The sequence below is a fragment of the Jaculus jaculus genome, chromosome X (assembly GCF_020740685.1).
Source record: "Jaculus jaculus isolate mJacJac1 chromosome X, mJacJac1.mat.Y.cur, whole genome shotgun sequence".
Taxonomy (NCBI): domain Eukaryota; kingdom Metazoa; phylum Chordata; class Mammalia; order Rodentia; family Dipodidae; genus Jaculus; species Jaculus jaculus.
The window spans coordinates 114,655,679-114,672,774 of NC_059125.1; the positions used below are offsets into that span (position 1 = coordinate 114,655,679).

A 17,096-nucleotide genomic window follows, 5' to 3' on the forward strand; every position below is an offset into this window, starting at 1 on the left:
AGAGAGAGAATGGGCATGCCAGGGCCTCCAACCACTGCAGACAAACTCCAGATACATGTGCATCTGGCTAACATGGGTCCTGGGGAATTGAACCTGGGGCCTTTGGCTGTGCAGACAAATGCCTTAACTGCTAAGCCATCCCTCCAGCCCTCCCTTGAGTTCTTTTTTTTGGTTTTTGGTTTTTGGAGGTAGGGTCTCACTGTAGCCCAGGCTGACCTGGAATTCACTAGAGTCTCAGGGTGGCCTCGAACTCATGGCAATCCTTCTACCTCTGCCTCCCGAGTGCTGGTATTAAAGGCATGCGCCACCATGCCCAGCTTCCCTTGAGTTCTTTACTGTACAACCCTGCAGCTTGTAGAGGTGGGTGGGCTCAAATCCTCCCAGCACCCAGAATGGGCTCACTGTCGCCCAGAGAATCATGGGTATGTCTGGCAGTGCCTAGTGAGAAGGCCTCACACATAAGGGCTCAGGAGCAGCCCTTGCAAGTCCATGGACCCACCCTGTTTGCACAGCTGGAGAAATGGGGGCTGGGTAGGGCAGGGCAAGCAGCAGGGAGGAAAGGCAGGAAAATGACCACCCAGATGCCTACCAGCCCAGAAAGGCTGTGGCAATTAGATGTTAAATAATGAAAGCGTGGAAAAAAGAGCTCCTGGTGTCTAGGGAATTGCAATAAATACAACGAGAAGAGGGCAGAAAAGCAAGCCAGCATCTCCTATGGCTAATCGAGTGTTCCAACTCTCCAATTGCCATCATTGGGCAACCTGAGGACGGAAGGAGGCCCTCTTTCAATGGCTGGCACAGACCCAGCCTGAGGCGAGGATGTTGTCCTCTCCCATGACTACTCTGGGTCCAATACAGAATGTGTGTGGAGATATGACATGTGGCCTAACACAGGATCAGGTCAGCAGATTCCACCACACCCCAGTAGGAAGGTGGGAACTTGGCAATTGGATTCCATCAGGAAACCTGAGAAGTCCCAGGGGGTCAATTTCCTTTTCTTTCTTCCCCAGCCATTCCAGAGCATGTTACAGCGGGCGGTAGGGTTTCTTTTTCTTTTTCTTTAGTTTTTTAAAGGTAGGATCTCACTCTAGCTCAGGCTGACCTGGAATTCACTATGGAGTCTCAGGGTGGCCTCGAACTCTCGGTGATCCTCTTACCTCTGTCTCCTGAGTGCTGGGATTAAAGGTGTGTGCCACCACGCCCAGCTGACAGTAGGGTTTCTTAACCTTTGTATGCTCATGTTCCACCTTCTCATTTTGCTTAATTTCAATGGTGTTTGGAAAAAAATATCACTTAACTTTTTTGTGTGCTTGTATATGTATATCCACGTGTATACACAGATGCATACATGTGTGTGGAAGCCAGAGAACGATATTGGGTATCATTCATCAGGAATGTCATCCACCTTTTTAAGTATTTTATTTATTTATTTATTTGAGAAAGAGAGAGAGAGAGGAAGAGGCAGAGAGAAAGAGAATGGATCTACCAGGGCCTCCAGCCATTGCAAACGAACTTCAGAGGCATGTGCCCCCTTGTGCATCTGGCTTATGTGGGTCCCAGGGAATCAAACCAGGGTCCTTAGGCTTTGTAGGCAAATGCCTTAACCACTAAGCCATTTTTCCAGCTCTGAGTTTTTATTATTATTTCTTTTTTTTTTTTTCCAGACAAAGTCCTCTCATTGGCCTGGGGTTTGCCAGGTAGATTGGACTGGCTGGCTAGGAAGCCCCGGGTATCTGCCTGTCTCTGCCTCCCCCTTGGTGCTGAGCACGCATCACTCTATTCGGCAATTTTACACATGTTTATGTGGGTGCTCAGGATAGAACTCAGGTCCTTATGGTTGCAAGGCAAGCACTTTACCAACTGAGCTATCTCTTCAACCTCTAAGAATAATTTCAATTTGAAGCATGTTAAACGAAAAATGTTTTTTTCGCTCTGCATGGTGACTCACATCTTTAATGCACTTGGGAGGCTGAGGTAAAAGAAACGCAGTGAGTTCAAGGCCAGCCTGGGCTACAAAATGAGTTTTAGGTCCACCTGAACTACAGTGAGACCTTTTCTCCAAATAAATACAACAAAAACCTGAATGCTTTTACTCAAACTATGTTCCCTGGAACAATTAACCTCTCTACCTTGAGTTGTTTTGTTTTTTTTTTAAACAAAGCACCATAATAAAGAAACGTTTACCCCCTTTTATTAGCTGTTGTCAATATCTGCACCTCTGGCACCTTCAGCAATTAAATATGCTTGCAAGATATGAAATGTCAAGTTCAAGACAGGTTACTACTACATTACTGTGTGACATATGCTGAGCCTTTTCCCCTTTCTGAGTCCCAGTCTCTTTTCTCAAAAAAAGGAGATAAGATGGTTACAGTGATAATAACAATTGTTTTGTTTTGTTTTTGATTTTGAGACAAGGTTTCACTATATAGTCTAGGCTGGCCTCAAATTTACTATATAGGCTAGGCTACATTCAAACTCATAATTCTCCTATCCCCATTCCTCAAGTGCTGGGACTAGACATGAACACTGATGGCAATAACTGATTATGCATTGATATACTCTGTGCCAGGTACTACTGTCAATATTTATATATAATCTTTTTTTTTTAAATTTGTAATGCTAGGGATAGAACTCAGGGCCTCACACATGTACGACAAGTGCTCAAATGCCCAACCATTGAGCTCTATTTTCAGCTCCAAATATTTTTCTATGCATTACTCTTAACAAGCCTATAAGGTAAATACATTATTTGACTGCAGTGCTGGAGATGAAATCCACAACTTTCAGCAGGTTATGTAAGAGCTCTATATCTGAGTTATACCCAATCATCCCCTAGATACTAAAATTTGCCTTCAATTTAGTCAGGCTTACCAGGTCACTCGCTAGCTGTGTGAATCTGCATACTTCCTCAGTCTCTCAACACCTATTTTCCTCATCTACACAATATGGAGGAAGTAAGATCCAAGGTTTCAAACCAGTACGTGGGAGAGGCAGCATCTGCATCCAGGCAGACAAATGCTGGAGTCCATGTTTTTACCAAATAGGCTCTAGCCATAATATGAGCTCATTTAACGAGGATTTACAAAGCCTATAATAGAAGCCAGACACCGTTATAAAGGCTGATAAAACAATGAGCAAGACAGTCACAGTTCCCATTTTCATGGAGCTAAAAAGTCTCGTTGAGCTCCGAATGCTGGAATAAGCCAAGAGAAATGTCTCTGAGTTCAATAGGGAGGTGTCCAAAAGGAAATGCTCCAGGAACTCCAGTTGGACAAGGGAGCCTATGGACAGGGACAAGGTCAGGCCTGGCTGTGTGACCTTGCTCTTTCTCCTTCCTGATCTTGCAGAGGCTTGGCAGACTGTGGGAGGCACTGAACGGTTCATGCAGCTTCCTGTACCTCTAGTGATGTAGGTTGGTAGCTTAAAATCAGCTATGGGCGGGAAGCATGACACCACAGAAATCAGTGGGTGCTTTAAACTCCGGTCAGTTTTCTCCCGTGATGCCTTGTTAGAGGTTGACCACTGCTGGCAGCCTTAGGTGAGCAACTGCCTTTCCCAGTGAGAGGGATGAAAACAATTGGCCTCTGCCTTGATAGCAAGTTAGCTGCCCTTTCCTCCCTCCCTCAGAAAGCCTCAATTCTGCTTCTCCTGAGTGTTTTTTCCAAGTTCAACACAGCCCGGTTGAGCCTGGAATTCTGAGCAGCTTCAAAGTAAATATTATCATTATGAGCCTTTGTGCTCCCCACAGCCATGAGCACGACTGGCACTTTTGGGTGGATGGTTGACTTTGGGGGCTCTTTCTCAGCAATGCACAGCAATGGGCCCCAGAACTTTTATACTGCTCGCTCAGGTGGCTCCTTTACAGCATTCTACATAAAGTCTATATCAATGGGATCTTCAAAATTTCCAAAGCTAAGGGACTAGTGTCTAATCTTTCCAGACCAATTTTTTGGTTTGAGGTATGGTTATCACTCTAGCCCAAGCTGATTTGGAACTTACTGTGTAGTCCAGGCCTGCCTCATATTTATGATGATCCTCCTACCTCAATGCCCCAAGTTCTGGGATTAAAGGTATGAGCTACCATGCCTGGCTTCTTAGTATATGGTCTTTGATGGAGGGGAAGGGAACCTTACCTTAATTGGGAATTATCATCAACCTTAGAGAATCTGTTGTATAGGAACCATAATATGCTTGTGCCCATGAGCTTAGCTAACAAAAAATAATAATCATAGATACTATTTATTGATATCCTGGCTATACATTAGGCTCTGGGTTCCTAACAAATTTTCTCCCTCTCTCAATGTCAATGAACACACATGGGCATATATGTACATATATGCAGAATTATACTTTGCTGGGCATGGGCCTAAGATCAGCAGCTTAGTGCCAAGATAAACAGTAATGTGAAAAATATGCTATGTTTCAGTTAATAATTTAACCTGAACTACTTCACCATTATTTTACATTAAAAATGCTTTGAGGGAACAATTTCTAAGGACAAACAGAACTTTTTATAGCAGTCATTAAAGAAGTAAAACTTAATAGTCATGCACAGGTAATAGGCATGAAAACAATCCCTAAAACTCTTGCAGGAGGAAATATCACCTTCAGCAGCCAAGCTGTGGACAGTTTGCCAAGTCAGTGACAGGATACAGCACTATAGCTAGGCTAAGATTCCAGCCTCAGAGTCACTCTAAACTGCTTGTGACCTTGACTCAAGCTGAGGGTCCTCTGGGCAATGGCAGGGTTATGCAAACAGCAAGAAAATAGGATGCAGGAACTGTATGCATTTTCAGATCCAGAAATGAAATTAACCCAGACTGATCCTCTAATAGTCCCACTTGCAGGAATAGGCAGGGAGTTATTTCCTGATACTTGACAAGTAGAGAGAGGAAGAGAAAATGTGATTCCTTAGGAGGGAAAGGGTCTCTTTCCTTCCCTTCCCCTCCCCTCTTGGAAAGACTATCCCAGGCCCATCCTCGACTCTACTCCAGCATGTGCATGCAGACACAGCTATAGGTAAGCAATGCCTGGCTGGGAAAGTAGAGGACAAGGGTTGGCTGTTTCTTCCAGTCACTTACTTTGTCTTAATCTTGGCTATCTCATCCTCCAGGCCCCGGGGAAATCAGTGACCCACATGTCAAATCTCACTGCATTTTGGCAGCAGAGGGTCACTCGGATCCACAAGGCCCTCTTCTAAAGCTTTACTAGCCTATTCAATTGTACTTGGTTGAAAGGTTGCTTAGGGTGGGTTTGCCATTTCACTTTTTAATCTCCACTTCAGCACAGGTCATACAGGACTCTGGGAAGAAGGCCAAGGGAATCCGATATGTGTGTGCTGGAATATTTCAGTAATCAAATATTGTGTGAAATAAGTTGGCCATTAGGCAAAGATTGATCTTGTTAAACAGAGATTTGGTCGTGCTAATATTGGATGCAATGGTATTTGCTCTTGATGTCAATCACTCTGCCTTCTCTATTTATTTTGTGTCCCTGTCCTAATAGCACCTAGACATGACTGTGAGTTAGGCTTTCAGCATTCAAAGACTTGGCAGCCTTGATCTGAACTCTAAGGCCCCCAATGTGTAATTCTATGAAGTGCATGTTTTTGCCTCATAGGTTCCAAAGCTGATACATGGGAATGAGTCATTTAGTTAGTGAGTGAGCCTAGCTGACTGCCTGTCAGCCATATTTAGAAGTGGCTTCATTGTTCTCTACTTGTCCTTGTGTATACAATGATTCTCTTACAGAAAATGACTTGGAAAAAAGTATTGTAGGTAGAGAAGGGACAAAATAAAGAGCTCAAAAAAATAAATGACTTAATGAGAAAAACATTTTCTTTTTTAATTTTTTTTTTAAAGAGAGCAACACACACACACACAGAGAGAGAGAGAGAGAGAGAGAGAGAGAACCGGCACACCAGGGCCTCAGCCACTGCCATCAAATTCCAGACCCTTATGCAACCTAGTGGGCATGTGTGACTTTGCTCTTGCCTCACCCTCCTGTGTGTCTGGCTTATGTGGGATCTGAAGAGAAATTGAACATGGGTCCTTAGGCTTCACAGGCAAGCGCTTTAACCACTAAGCCATCACTCCAGTCCTGAGAAAAATATTTTTCAAAGAAGGTATTAATTCGTTGAATTAATTAGAAACAGTATCTCATTATGTAGCCCAGGCTAGCCCCTAACACCATTCTGAGTCACTCAAGCACTGGGATTAGAGGCCTGTGCCGCTATATCTGGAAGAAAAGAGGTTTTTTTTTTTTTTTTTTTTAGGGCTGGAGAGATGGCTTAGTGGCTAAGGCACTTGCCTGTGAAGCCTAAGGACCCAGGTTCAATTTTCCCAGAACCCATGTAAGTCAGATGCACAAGGAGGCACCTGTGTTGGGAGTTCGTTTGCAGTGGCTGGAGGCCCTGCCATGCCTTCTAGTTACCTCTTTTTCTCCCCACCTCCCATAAATGCATAAATAAATAATATTTTTTAAAAACTCTCCCTTATATTTTTTAAAGCTTTGTCTGCTTTATTTTGCTACATTCAGCAACAAGGCAAAACACTAACTTGCTATCCATAAATTAAGTAGTGCCTCTCATTCCTGAAAGGGACCAAAAAGGATGATTCTTCACAAATAGTAGGGCTTTTAAATCATTATGCCTACAGTACATACTTTGAACAAAAGAAAAATTTGGTGGGAATCAAATCACAAACCCAAATTAACTTAGCCTTAAGTTCTAAACATTGTAGTTTCAAATGGTAATGATATCTAAGTCTCCAGTTGTGATACACACATTGACTAGTTAAAAACCTGGGCTGGCTGGGCGTGGTGGCGCACGCCTTTAATCCCAGCACTCAGGAGGCAGAGGTAGGAGGATCACTGTGAGTTCGAGGTTAGCCTGAAACTCCACAGTGAATTCCAGGTCAGCCTGGGCTAGAGTGGGATCCTACCTCGAAAAACAAAAATACAAACAAACAAACAAACAAACAAAAAAACCTGGGCTGGAGAGATGGCTTAGCGGTTAAGGCACTTGTCTGGGAAGCCTAAGGACCCAGGTTCAATTCCCCAGTACCCACGTAAGCCAGATACACATGGTGGTGCATGCATCTGGAGTTCATTTGCAGCAGCTAGAGGTCCTGGCATGCTCATTCTCTCTCTCCACCTCCAAATAAATAAAATATTTTTGGTCTGTAGAGATGGCTTAGTGGTTAAGCGCTTGCCTGTGAAGCCTAAAGACCCTGGTTCGAGGCTCGATTCCCCAGGACCCACGTTAGCCAGATGCACAAGGGGGTGCACACATCTGGAGTTTGTTTACAGTGGCTGGAGGCCCTGGCGTGCCCATTCTCTCTCTATCTGCCTCTTTCTCTATATGTGTCTGTCACTCTCAAATAAATAAATACAAATAAACAAAATTAAAAAAATATTTTTACAAACCTTGCACCTGATCTAACACAAAAAGAGCGACAGAAACAATTCCTAATTCACCAGCTGTAAGAATTGAGTCATTTCTTTGGACACATATATACCAGCTGATAATAAAACCTATATTGAAGCATTAAACCAATGGCACTATTATTTTGTAAGTTAATTTGGCTTATGAATTCTTGACTACATTAAACAGTAAAATGTCCAGTTCAGTGCTGGATCAAGCCTACAACGTGAATGAGTTCCCAGTATACTCTATACAAAAATAAGAACAGGCAATTAGCAGAAGTGTTTAAGTGTTCTAGCCAGTGTGAAACTGAGTTTATTATAGTACTTATACAACCATTAAGGTTCAGAAGGAGGCCACTGAAAATATGCAGGTATGCTTTCCTATACTGTGGAGTGAAAATTACATGCTACCAATCATGTTTGTAAATTTGAGATTTTTAAGGTTTAAGACATTCTTTAACAATGTCAAGGTTCTATTGTCCTTTGTTTGTTTGATTGGTGCTCCAAGCTTTCCAAAGTGCTTTTCATGTTCTCAGGAGATATTGCTGGCAGCAGTTTGAGGCAGTGGGAAGAACAAGGGTCAGCCAGGCCTGCATCCTCATTCTGGCTCTGCTACTTTTTCCGTGTTACCACAGGTAAAGGCCTTATCCCTCACTCCACTCTCCCAAGTCTCTAGGTCTCCTTGCATTCCATAAGGATACTACTCCCTGTGCTTACTTTGAAGCAAAAAAAAAAAAAGTGAGAAACCATTGAAAAATAAAATGAGTGACTCCTATGGGCTTAACTCCATTCACTTCAGAAGTATTACTGAACTTACTGGGTGCTGTGATTAGCACATAAAGAGGATCAAAAGGTGCTGCTCCATCTAAGTGTGGTGGTGCTTGCCCATGATCCTATCCCAGTACTTGGGAAGCTAAGGCAAGAACATAAAAAGTTAGAAGTTGGGGGCTGAAGAGATGGCTTAGCAGTTCAGGCACTTGCCTGCAAGTCTAAGGACCCAGATTTGATTCTCCAGGTCCCACAAAAGCCAGATGCACATAGTGGCACATGCGTCTGGAGTTCCTCTGCAGTGGCTAGAGTCCCTGGCACAATCATTCTCTCTCTCTCTCTCTCTCTAATAAATAAATAAATAAATGAATAAAAATAAAATCTTTTTTTTAAGTTAGAAGTTGGGCTGGGAAGATGGCTTAGCAGTTAAGGTGCTTGCCTGCAAAGCCAAAGGATCCAGGTTTAATCCCCCAGGACCCACATAAGCCAGATGCACAAGGTGGCACATATGTATGAAGTTCATTTGCAGTGGCTGAAGGCCCTGGTGTACTTATTCTCTCTCTCTATATATATATATATCTGCCTTTCTTTCTCTCTCCCTTTCTCAAATAAATAAACTTTTAAAAAAGCTAGAGGTCATGGGCTGGAGAGATGGCTCAGCACTTAAGGTGCTTGCTTGTAAAGCCTAATAGTTTTGGTATGATTCCCCAGTACCCATGTAAAGCCAGATGCACAAAGAGGGACATGCATCTGGAGTTCATTTGCAGCAACAAGAGACCCCAGAACACCCATTATTTATCTCCCCCATTTCCCTCTCTCCTTACAAATGAATAAATAAAAAGTTAGAGGTCACCCTGGGCTACCTAGAGAATTCTAGGCCAGCCTAGGCCACACAGTAAGACACTGTCTCAAAAATAAAAGCAGGGGGCTGGAGAGATGGCCCGGCAGTTAAGGTGCTTGCTTGCAAAGCCTGCAGCCTGGGTTTGATTCTCTAGTACCCATGTAAATCCAGATGCACAAAATGGTGCATGCATCTGGAGTTTGTTTGCAACAGTAAGAGGCCCTGGGCTGCTCTTGCTCTTCTCCACTCCTTGCTCCGTGTGTGTGTGTGTTAAAAACCGTTTAAGCAGGTGGAGTCATATTCTTCAGTAGTGCAGCCACTGGTAAATTGTCATGCTCCAGTAAATAAACCCCACTTATTTTCAGGCAAGCACCCCTAATTTAACTTAGTGGGTCACAAAAAATGGCATGAAGGTAGGAAGAGGACTAGTTAGGTAGAAGAAGGGTAAGTTTAGCAGGAGGGGGAAGGAAATAACAGAGGGTAACAAGGGGTCAAGGGGTGAATAGGATCAAAACACATGATATGCAGGTATGAAATTGTGAAAAAATGAAATTCAAAAGAAAACGCTATGCAGGGATACAGATAAGTAGTAGAGAAGACCTTTGCACTCAGCTGTGTAACCCTACCTGAGCACAAACTGTACCAAACATAGTGAAGATACAGAGAAAACCAACAGACCTAGCCCACTGCCCAGAGTGAGGGGCAGGAATCTTTCTTTTCTCAACCATCATCTCTCAGCCAAGTCCCTTCTTCTGCAGTCAAACTGAACCTAGCAGCCGTACCAGAGCCAGCCAACCCCGTTTACAAAAATTTCCATCAGGTCTCTCACAAAGCTCGATTTGCCCAAAAATACGGCCCTGATTCTAGTCTGAGCAAGGGAAAAAGTAATTGCAGCTGAATGCTTTGAAAAAATAAACAGAGGGATCAGAGAAGGAGAGAGCAAAACACTTCTGCCACGAGATCAGAATGCCACATTATTTAACCTAATTACCTGCAAAGCCACATCCAGCCATTAAGGATCCATATTCTGTAATAGAATTTCCTGCTATGGAAATACTCACCCACACACAGGATGTTGAAGCAGAAGCCCTGGCTGACTGACTTATTCACCAGCTGGTCAGGCAAGCTGTCAAACCCCACATGTCCGGCCAGGGGGACAGTTCGACAACCTTCGCCCTAATTTGGGAGAGGAGAGAAAAATGACAATGTGCATAAAAGTTATCTGGGACCTCCATTCTCTATCCACATGCTCCCTGTGCCAGAAGTAACACCTGCCCAGGCCCAGTGTGCCATCTCCTCTGTCAGCCAACCCCCTCCATTGATTGAAAGCAAAATGGTCAGTCAATTTCGAAATCATGGATTCTTGGGCACAGGCATTCTGTAGCCTTAAGTAATGAGTATCACTATAGTTTCAGAGAGAGCAAAACACAGAGGAAGCTTATCAGGGCTGGTGCTGCATGTTCCAAACATGGATGGCATCTATCGCTCAGCGGTTGTGGAACCTCTCCGAGACTCAATTTCCTTCTCTCATCCATCATATGAGATAGTACGGCATTATCTTGGAAGTGACTGGAAGATTCAAATCTGTCCATTCATACTTGGAATGAGCTCAGTACATGTGCACATGTTCAATAAGTATTCTGAAGCCCTTAAAAGGCAGCAAATCACCTTTGTAGGACACCTTGGGGATCTACAAAGGCGGCAGAGCAGAAGGGTTCAGAGTGTAGACTTTGAAATCAGGCAGGTCTGAGTCATAGCCTCACCTCTAGCACCCTCTAGCTGGGTGACCTCTGACAAGTTACTTAATGTCGGTTTCCCCATCATAAAATCAAGAGCTAGTTTAGTGTGCATATTTTATAGGGCAATTCTCCTCAAGCATGTGCCATAGTGCCTGGCATGTGGCAAGCATTCAAGCAGTAGCCTCCCTTATCTGTATACTGTGAGGTGATCCTTGGACCCGGGGATGACCCATCATGCCATGGAACCCTTGTGGCTCTCCCTCTAGCAGAAGTGAGTTGCCTCCAGGCTTCCTGCAGGTCCCTTGACTCCACAGGAGTCAGCCAAGCCACTCCCAGCCCTGGAAAGCAGAGAGCCTTTGCTTTGCCCACGAGGCCCAAAGCTTCTTATAGTTAATGGTTTTACAAAACCAGGAGAGCCTCAAACCCAGGCAGGCTTCCAAGGAACCAGGGGAAGGACAAAAAGGGCCTGCGTGTACTCAAGAAACATGCCAACTGCCAACGGTCACAGCAGAGGGTGGGGTAGGGTGAGAAAGAAGGGAAAGGGAAGCTGGGGGTGGCTGAGCTCCACAGGAATAGTGGGCTATGGAAGGAGGCAGAACTTCTGCTGGGTGAGGCCACACCAAACTTTCCATAACCAGAAAGATGCAAAGAGAAAGAGTAATCCAAGATGGCATTGGTTAGTACCAGGAAGCATGCACCAGCACCCCAGATTGTGCTAGTGGGCAGCTCTTATGCTGACTGGACCTGCTGTTGGACTTAGGTGTCACTCTGAAATGGATAAGCTGTGACGGTGGAGGAGCCACCCACGTAGTCAAAACTGGCTCCTGACAGCCCCTTCACCCAGCTGGAAGGGTCCTACTCTCCACACACACTCCTAGAAGAGCATACCCATCAGATGGCCAAGTGCCATTGTTCAGTCAGTATGATGTCTTGTTTTTAAATTTATTTATTTATTTATGAGAGGGAGAGAAAGACAGACAGAATGGGCTAACCAGGGCTTCCAGCCATTGCCAACAAACTCCAGATGCATGCACCACCTTGTGCATCTGGCTTTATGTGGGTCCTGGAGAATTGAACCTGGGTCCTTTGGTTCTGCAGGCAAGTGCCTTAACCATTTAGCCATCACTCCAGCCCCAATGGTGTCTTTTGTGTGTGCATAAAGATACCTGACTTTCCTGAGGGGCCCACATCACTCAGGGCTTTTTCTACATTCACCCCTTTCCCCATCTCCCCTTCTTTCTTAAATCAAACTGTAAGATGTAAGCTTCCCACTGTTGGTTCTTAGCTCTCAACACTGCAGAGAAGAAACTTAAGAGACAATATGGTCCCTCTGGGGAGCCTCCTACGTAGCAGGCCTCAGAAATTGGGACAGACTGAGTTGAGGTTTCTTTAGCCATATTTTATCGCCTCTTCCTGTCTCCAAATTCAGCACTATGAAACTTCAAGGGCTCCAAAGACAGAGTAATTCTCAGAGTAAAGACAATGGAGGGCAATGAAGAGAGCTCCTCACCTTAAATATTTCTATCATTGTCAAAAATTACCAAAATTGCCGGGCGTGGTGGCGCACGCCTTTAATCCCAGCACTCGGGAGGCAGAGGTAGAGGATCACCGTGAGCTCGAGGCCACCCTGAGATGACAGAGTTAATTCCAGGTCAGCCTGGACCAGAGTGAGACCCTACCTCGTAAAACCAAAAAAAAAAAAAAATTACCAAAATCCGGGCCGGAGAGATGGCTTAGCGGTTAAGCGCTTGCCTGTGAAGCCTAAGCACCCTGGTTCAAGGCTCCATTCCCCAGGACCCACATTAGCCAGATGCACAAGGGGGCGCATGCATCTGGAGTTCATTTGCAGTGGCTGGAGGCCCTGGCGCGCCCATTCTTCCTCTCTCTCTCTACCTGCCTCTTTATCTCTCTCTGTCTGTTGCTTTCAAATAAATAAATAAATTTTAAAAATTACCAAAATCCTGCCATATACCCATCATTATCTACCCACACCACTGTAAAGAGCACTGAATAGCAAAAGAACGATGATCCTTGTGGTGGTTAATGTTGATTGTCAACTTGATAGGATCTAGAATCACCTAGCAAATAAGCCTCTCAGCATGCTTATGAGGAATTTTCTAGATTGAATTAAGTGATGTGGGAAGACTCACAGTAAATGTGGGCAGCACCATTCCATGGACCAAAGTTCTCCATGGAATAAAAAGGATAAAAAGGAAAAAAGCATTAATATGCACCTCACTCTGCTACTTGACTGCGAATGTAATATGATCAGCCACTTTCAGCTCCTGCCACCACATCTTCCTACTATGATGGACTGTAAACCAAAATAAACCCTTCTTTCCGACTGAGGTGTGCACACCCCACAGTGAATACCATAACCCCACTGAGGAGCAACCCCCCCCCCCCGTAATGGGAGCTATGGCGAGGGGATAAAAGAGTATAAACTGTTATAAGTTATACAAATACAAAATTAAATTAAAAAATAAACCCTTCTTTTCTTACATTGCTTTTATCTGGTATTTTATCACAGCAATGAACAAACAGACCATATATCTTAGGCTATGCAGCCTGGGGATTTTTGAGGGTCTTGTGCACAGAGGACCATGATACATGTAATATATTTTTTTTTCAAGGTAGGGTCTCACTCTAGCCTGGGCTGACCTGGAATTCACTCTGTAGTCTCAGAGTGGCCTTGAACTCACGGTGATCCTCCTACCTCTGCCTCCCAAGTGCTGGGATTAAAGGCATGTGCCACCACACCATTTAAAAAAAATATCTATTTATTTATTACAGACAGAGAAAGGGAGAGAGAGAGAGACAGAATGGGTATGCCCGGGCCTCCAGCCACAATGCAAATGAACTCCAGACACGTACATCCGGCTTACATGGGACCTAGAGAATCGAGCCAGAGTCCTTAGGCTTCATAGGCATGTGCCTTAACTGCTAAGCCATCTCTCCAGCCCCAACATGCCATATTTTAAAATTTTTTTTTAATTTTTTTTATTTATTTACTTGAGAGCGACAGACACAGAGAGAAAGACAGATAGAGGGAGAGAGAGAGAGAATGGGTGCGCCAGGGCCTCCAGCCTCTGCAAACGAACTCCAGACGCGTGCGCCCCCTTGTGCATCTGGCTAACGTGGGACCTGGGGAACCGAGCCTTGAACCGGGGTCCTTAGGCTTCACAGGCAAGCGCTTAACTGCTAAGCCATCTCTCCAGCCCAACATGCCATATTTTTGATAGATCATTTCAGTCACGGGGGCTGAGACTGATTGGAAGAATAAGCGTCTAGAAGCGGGAAGATATATTAGGAGATGGCTCCAATAGTGCTGAGCTGAAAGGGTGATATCCACACACTGTGACAATAAACTCTGGTTAAAGTGAACTAACCGGACTCGCTTGAGACTCAACAGGACGGAACTTGGCTGGCAGTGAAGCTCCATGTAGTACAGAATGTGCTCAGCGCATGTGAAGCCATGGGCTCCGTCCTCAGCACCGAGAGGGAGAGGGTAGGAGAGGGCCCAACAAGGGATGAGACTCAGTGAATGACGGAGCAGAAGGAATGAGAAGCAATCAAAGGTGACTGAAATGCCCAAGCCTGGGAACTTGGATTGATAGCACCATAGATAGAAAGACGGAAGCCAGGAGGCTGGGGGTGGCAGTTCACAGTTGTAATCACAGCACTTAGGAGGCTGAGGCAGGATTGCTTGAGTCGAAGGCCAGCCTGGGCTATATATAGCAAGCCACCACTGAGAGAGAGAGAATGCACTTGTCTACTGGAGATGTCAAAGAATTTGGTTTTAAATAAGCTGTTACTCAACACATCACATTATCAAGTTTTATATATTTTGTTTTGTTTTGTTTTGGTTTGGTTTTTCGAGGTAGGGTCTCACTCTGGTCCAGGCTGACCTGGAATTCACTATGTAGTCTCAGGGTGGCCTCGAACTCTCGGCGATCCTCCTACCTCTGCCTCCCGAGTGCTGGGATTAAAGGCACCACCACGCCCGGCAAGTTTTATATATATATATATATATATATATATATATATATATATATATATATATATTTTTTTTTTTTTTTTTTTTTTTTTTTTCGAGGTAGGGTCTCACTCTGGTCCAGGCTGACCTGGAATTCACTATGTAGTCTCAGGGTGGCCTCGAACTCTCGGCGATCCTCCTACCTCTGCCTCCCAAGTGCTGGGATTAAAGGCATGCGCCACCACGCCCGGCTCAAGTTTTATATTTTTTAAAGTAATCAATGTTCACTTCAGAAATCTTATTTTTATATCATATTTATTTATTTATTTGAGAGACAGAGAGAGTAAGAGGCAGAGAGAAAAAGAGAATAGGCATGCCAGGGCCTCTAGCCACTACAAATGACCTCCACACACATGTGCCCCCTTGTGCAGCTGGCTTATGTGGGTCCTTGGGAATTGAACAAGGGTCCTTAGGCTTCGCAGGCAAATGCCTTAACCGCTAAGCCATTTTCCCGGCCCAGAGAAATTTTATTTTTTAATAAATTTTTATTTTATTTTTTGAGACATTCTTTTAAAAATATTACTTATTTATTTGCCAAAGAGATAGCAAATATGGGCACACCAGGGCATCTTGATGCTGTGAACAAAGTCCAATTAAATGTACACTGTGTGCACTTGGCTTTATGTGGTACTGAGGAATAAAACCTGAACTATCTCCTCAGCCTAGAAATTTTTTTTTGTTTAATTTCCTTTTGTTTGTGCACATGTCTGACTATGCTTACTATGTGTGAGGAGGAATGTGTGCACAAAGATTAGAAGTGAATGTTGGGTATCTTTTCTCCATCACTCATCCAACTTGCTTCCCTGAGACAGTTTCTCACTGAACCTAGAACTGCCATTTTTCAGTCTGTCTGCTGGCCCAGTGATTCATTCACTGGTCTCCGCTCCCACAGGACTGGAGTCACAGACATGCATCATGCCCAGCTGCTTAAGTGGATGCTGAGGAATCAAAATCAAGGCAAATTAGACCCTTTCAGGCCTCCATGCTTGTGCAACAAGTGCTCTTACCTACAGAGCCAGCTCCTTAGCCCCCTCATTTTTTTTTGAAATACTTTCATGTAGCCCAGGCTACATGAGTATAGATGTTTACTTGTGTAGATATACTTCTAAATCATTTTAAGTTATTTATTTATTTGCATATGTGTGTATGGGTGCACCAAGGTCTCTTCTATTGTAAATGAATGCTACACCTATGTACCAGTTTGTGTTTAGCTTTAAGTGGGTGTTGGGGAATTGAACTTGAGTCAGCAAGCTTTGCAAGAAAGTGCCTTTAACCACTGAGACATCTTCCTGGCCCCTAAATCATTTATTTCATTTTATTTATGAGAAAGAGGGAGAGAGAATGGACACACTAGGGCCTCCAGCTACTGCAAATGAACTCCACATGCATGTACCACCATGTGCATCTGGCGCTTACATAGGTTCTGAGGAATTGAACTTGGGTCCTTCAGCTTTTCAGGCTAATACCTTAAGTGCTGGGCCAGCTCTCCAGCTCCCTAAATCATTTTTAAAGTTTATTCATTTGTGTGTGTGTGTGTGTGTGTGTGTGTGTGTGTGTGTGTGTGTGTATGGGTGCAGCAGGGTCTCTTGCCACTACAAATAAGTGCCAGATACACGAACTTTGTGTCTGGCTTTACATGGGTAACTGGAGAATTGAACATGAGCCAACCAGCTTTACAAACAAGTGCTTTTAACCACTGAACATCTCCTCAGACCCTAATCATTATTTTTATTAACTCTACATGCAAAAATCTGCCAGATTTTCTTAACTCATCTTCTGCTATTGGGCATTTAGTGTGTCCCCAAGTTTTTAACATGAAAAACATTTCCTGTTCTTATGGAGTTACATATATATCTGATTATTTCCTAAAATTTCAGCCCATTGAACCAAGGAATACACCCATTTTAACATTTTGCTTATTTATGAGAAAGAGAGAGAAAGAAGCAGACATAGAGAGAGAATTGGCATGTCAGGGCCTCCAGCAACTTCAAACACCAGATGCATACACCACCTTGTGCATCTGGCTTATGTAGTTCCTGGGGAATCAAACCTGGGTCCTTGGGCTTTGCAGGCAAGCGCCTTAACCACTACACCATCTCTCCAGCCACCATTTTTTTTAAAAAAATATTTTATTTATTTAAAAATAACAATTTTAAAGACATTGATACAGACTATCATTTAACAGAGGATAGTACAAATTAATGTTTCCATAACTATTATGTGTCTGTTTCTCCATAAACACAGTTCCATGGGCTTTTTAATCCACTGATTTGAATCACTGAAAATA

The 17,096-nt window shown here is 43.9% G+C and overlaps 1 protein-coding gene across 4 annotated transcripts in view; it reads right to left on the reverse strand.

Moving 5' to 3' along the window:
• The window catches only part of Septin6 (septin 6), a 93,885-nt gene that overhangs the window by 60,101 nt on the left and 16,688 nt on the right, over window positions 1-17,096 (reverse strand). For all 4 annotated transcript variants that reach the window (XM_004672602.3, XM_004672600.2, XM_045140124.1 and 1 more), the window contains exon 2: window positions 10,096-10,210. In XM_004672602.3, the coding sequence (XP_004672659.1) occupies window positions 10,096-10,210 (115 nt within the window). The remainder of the gene's footprint in view (window positions 1-10,095; window positions 10,211-17,096) is intronic.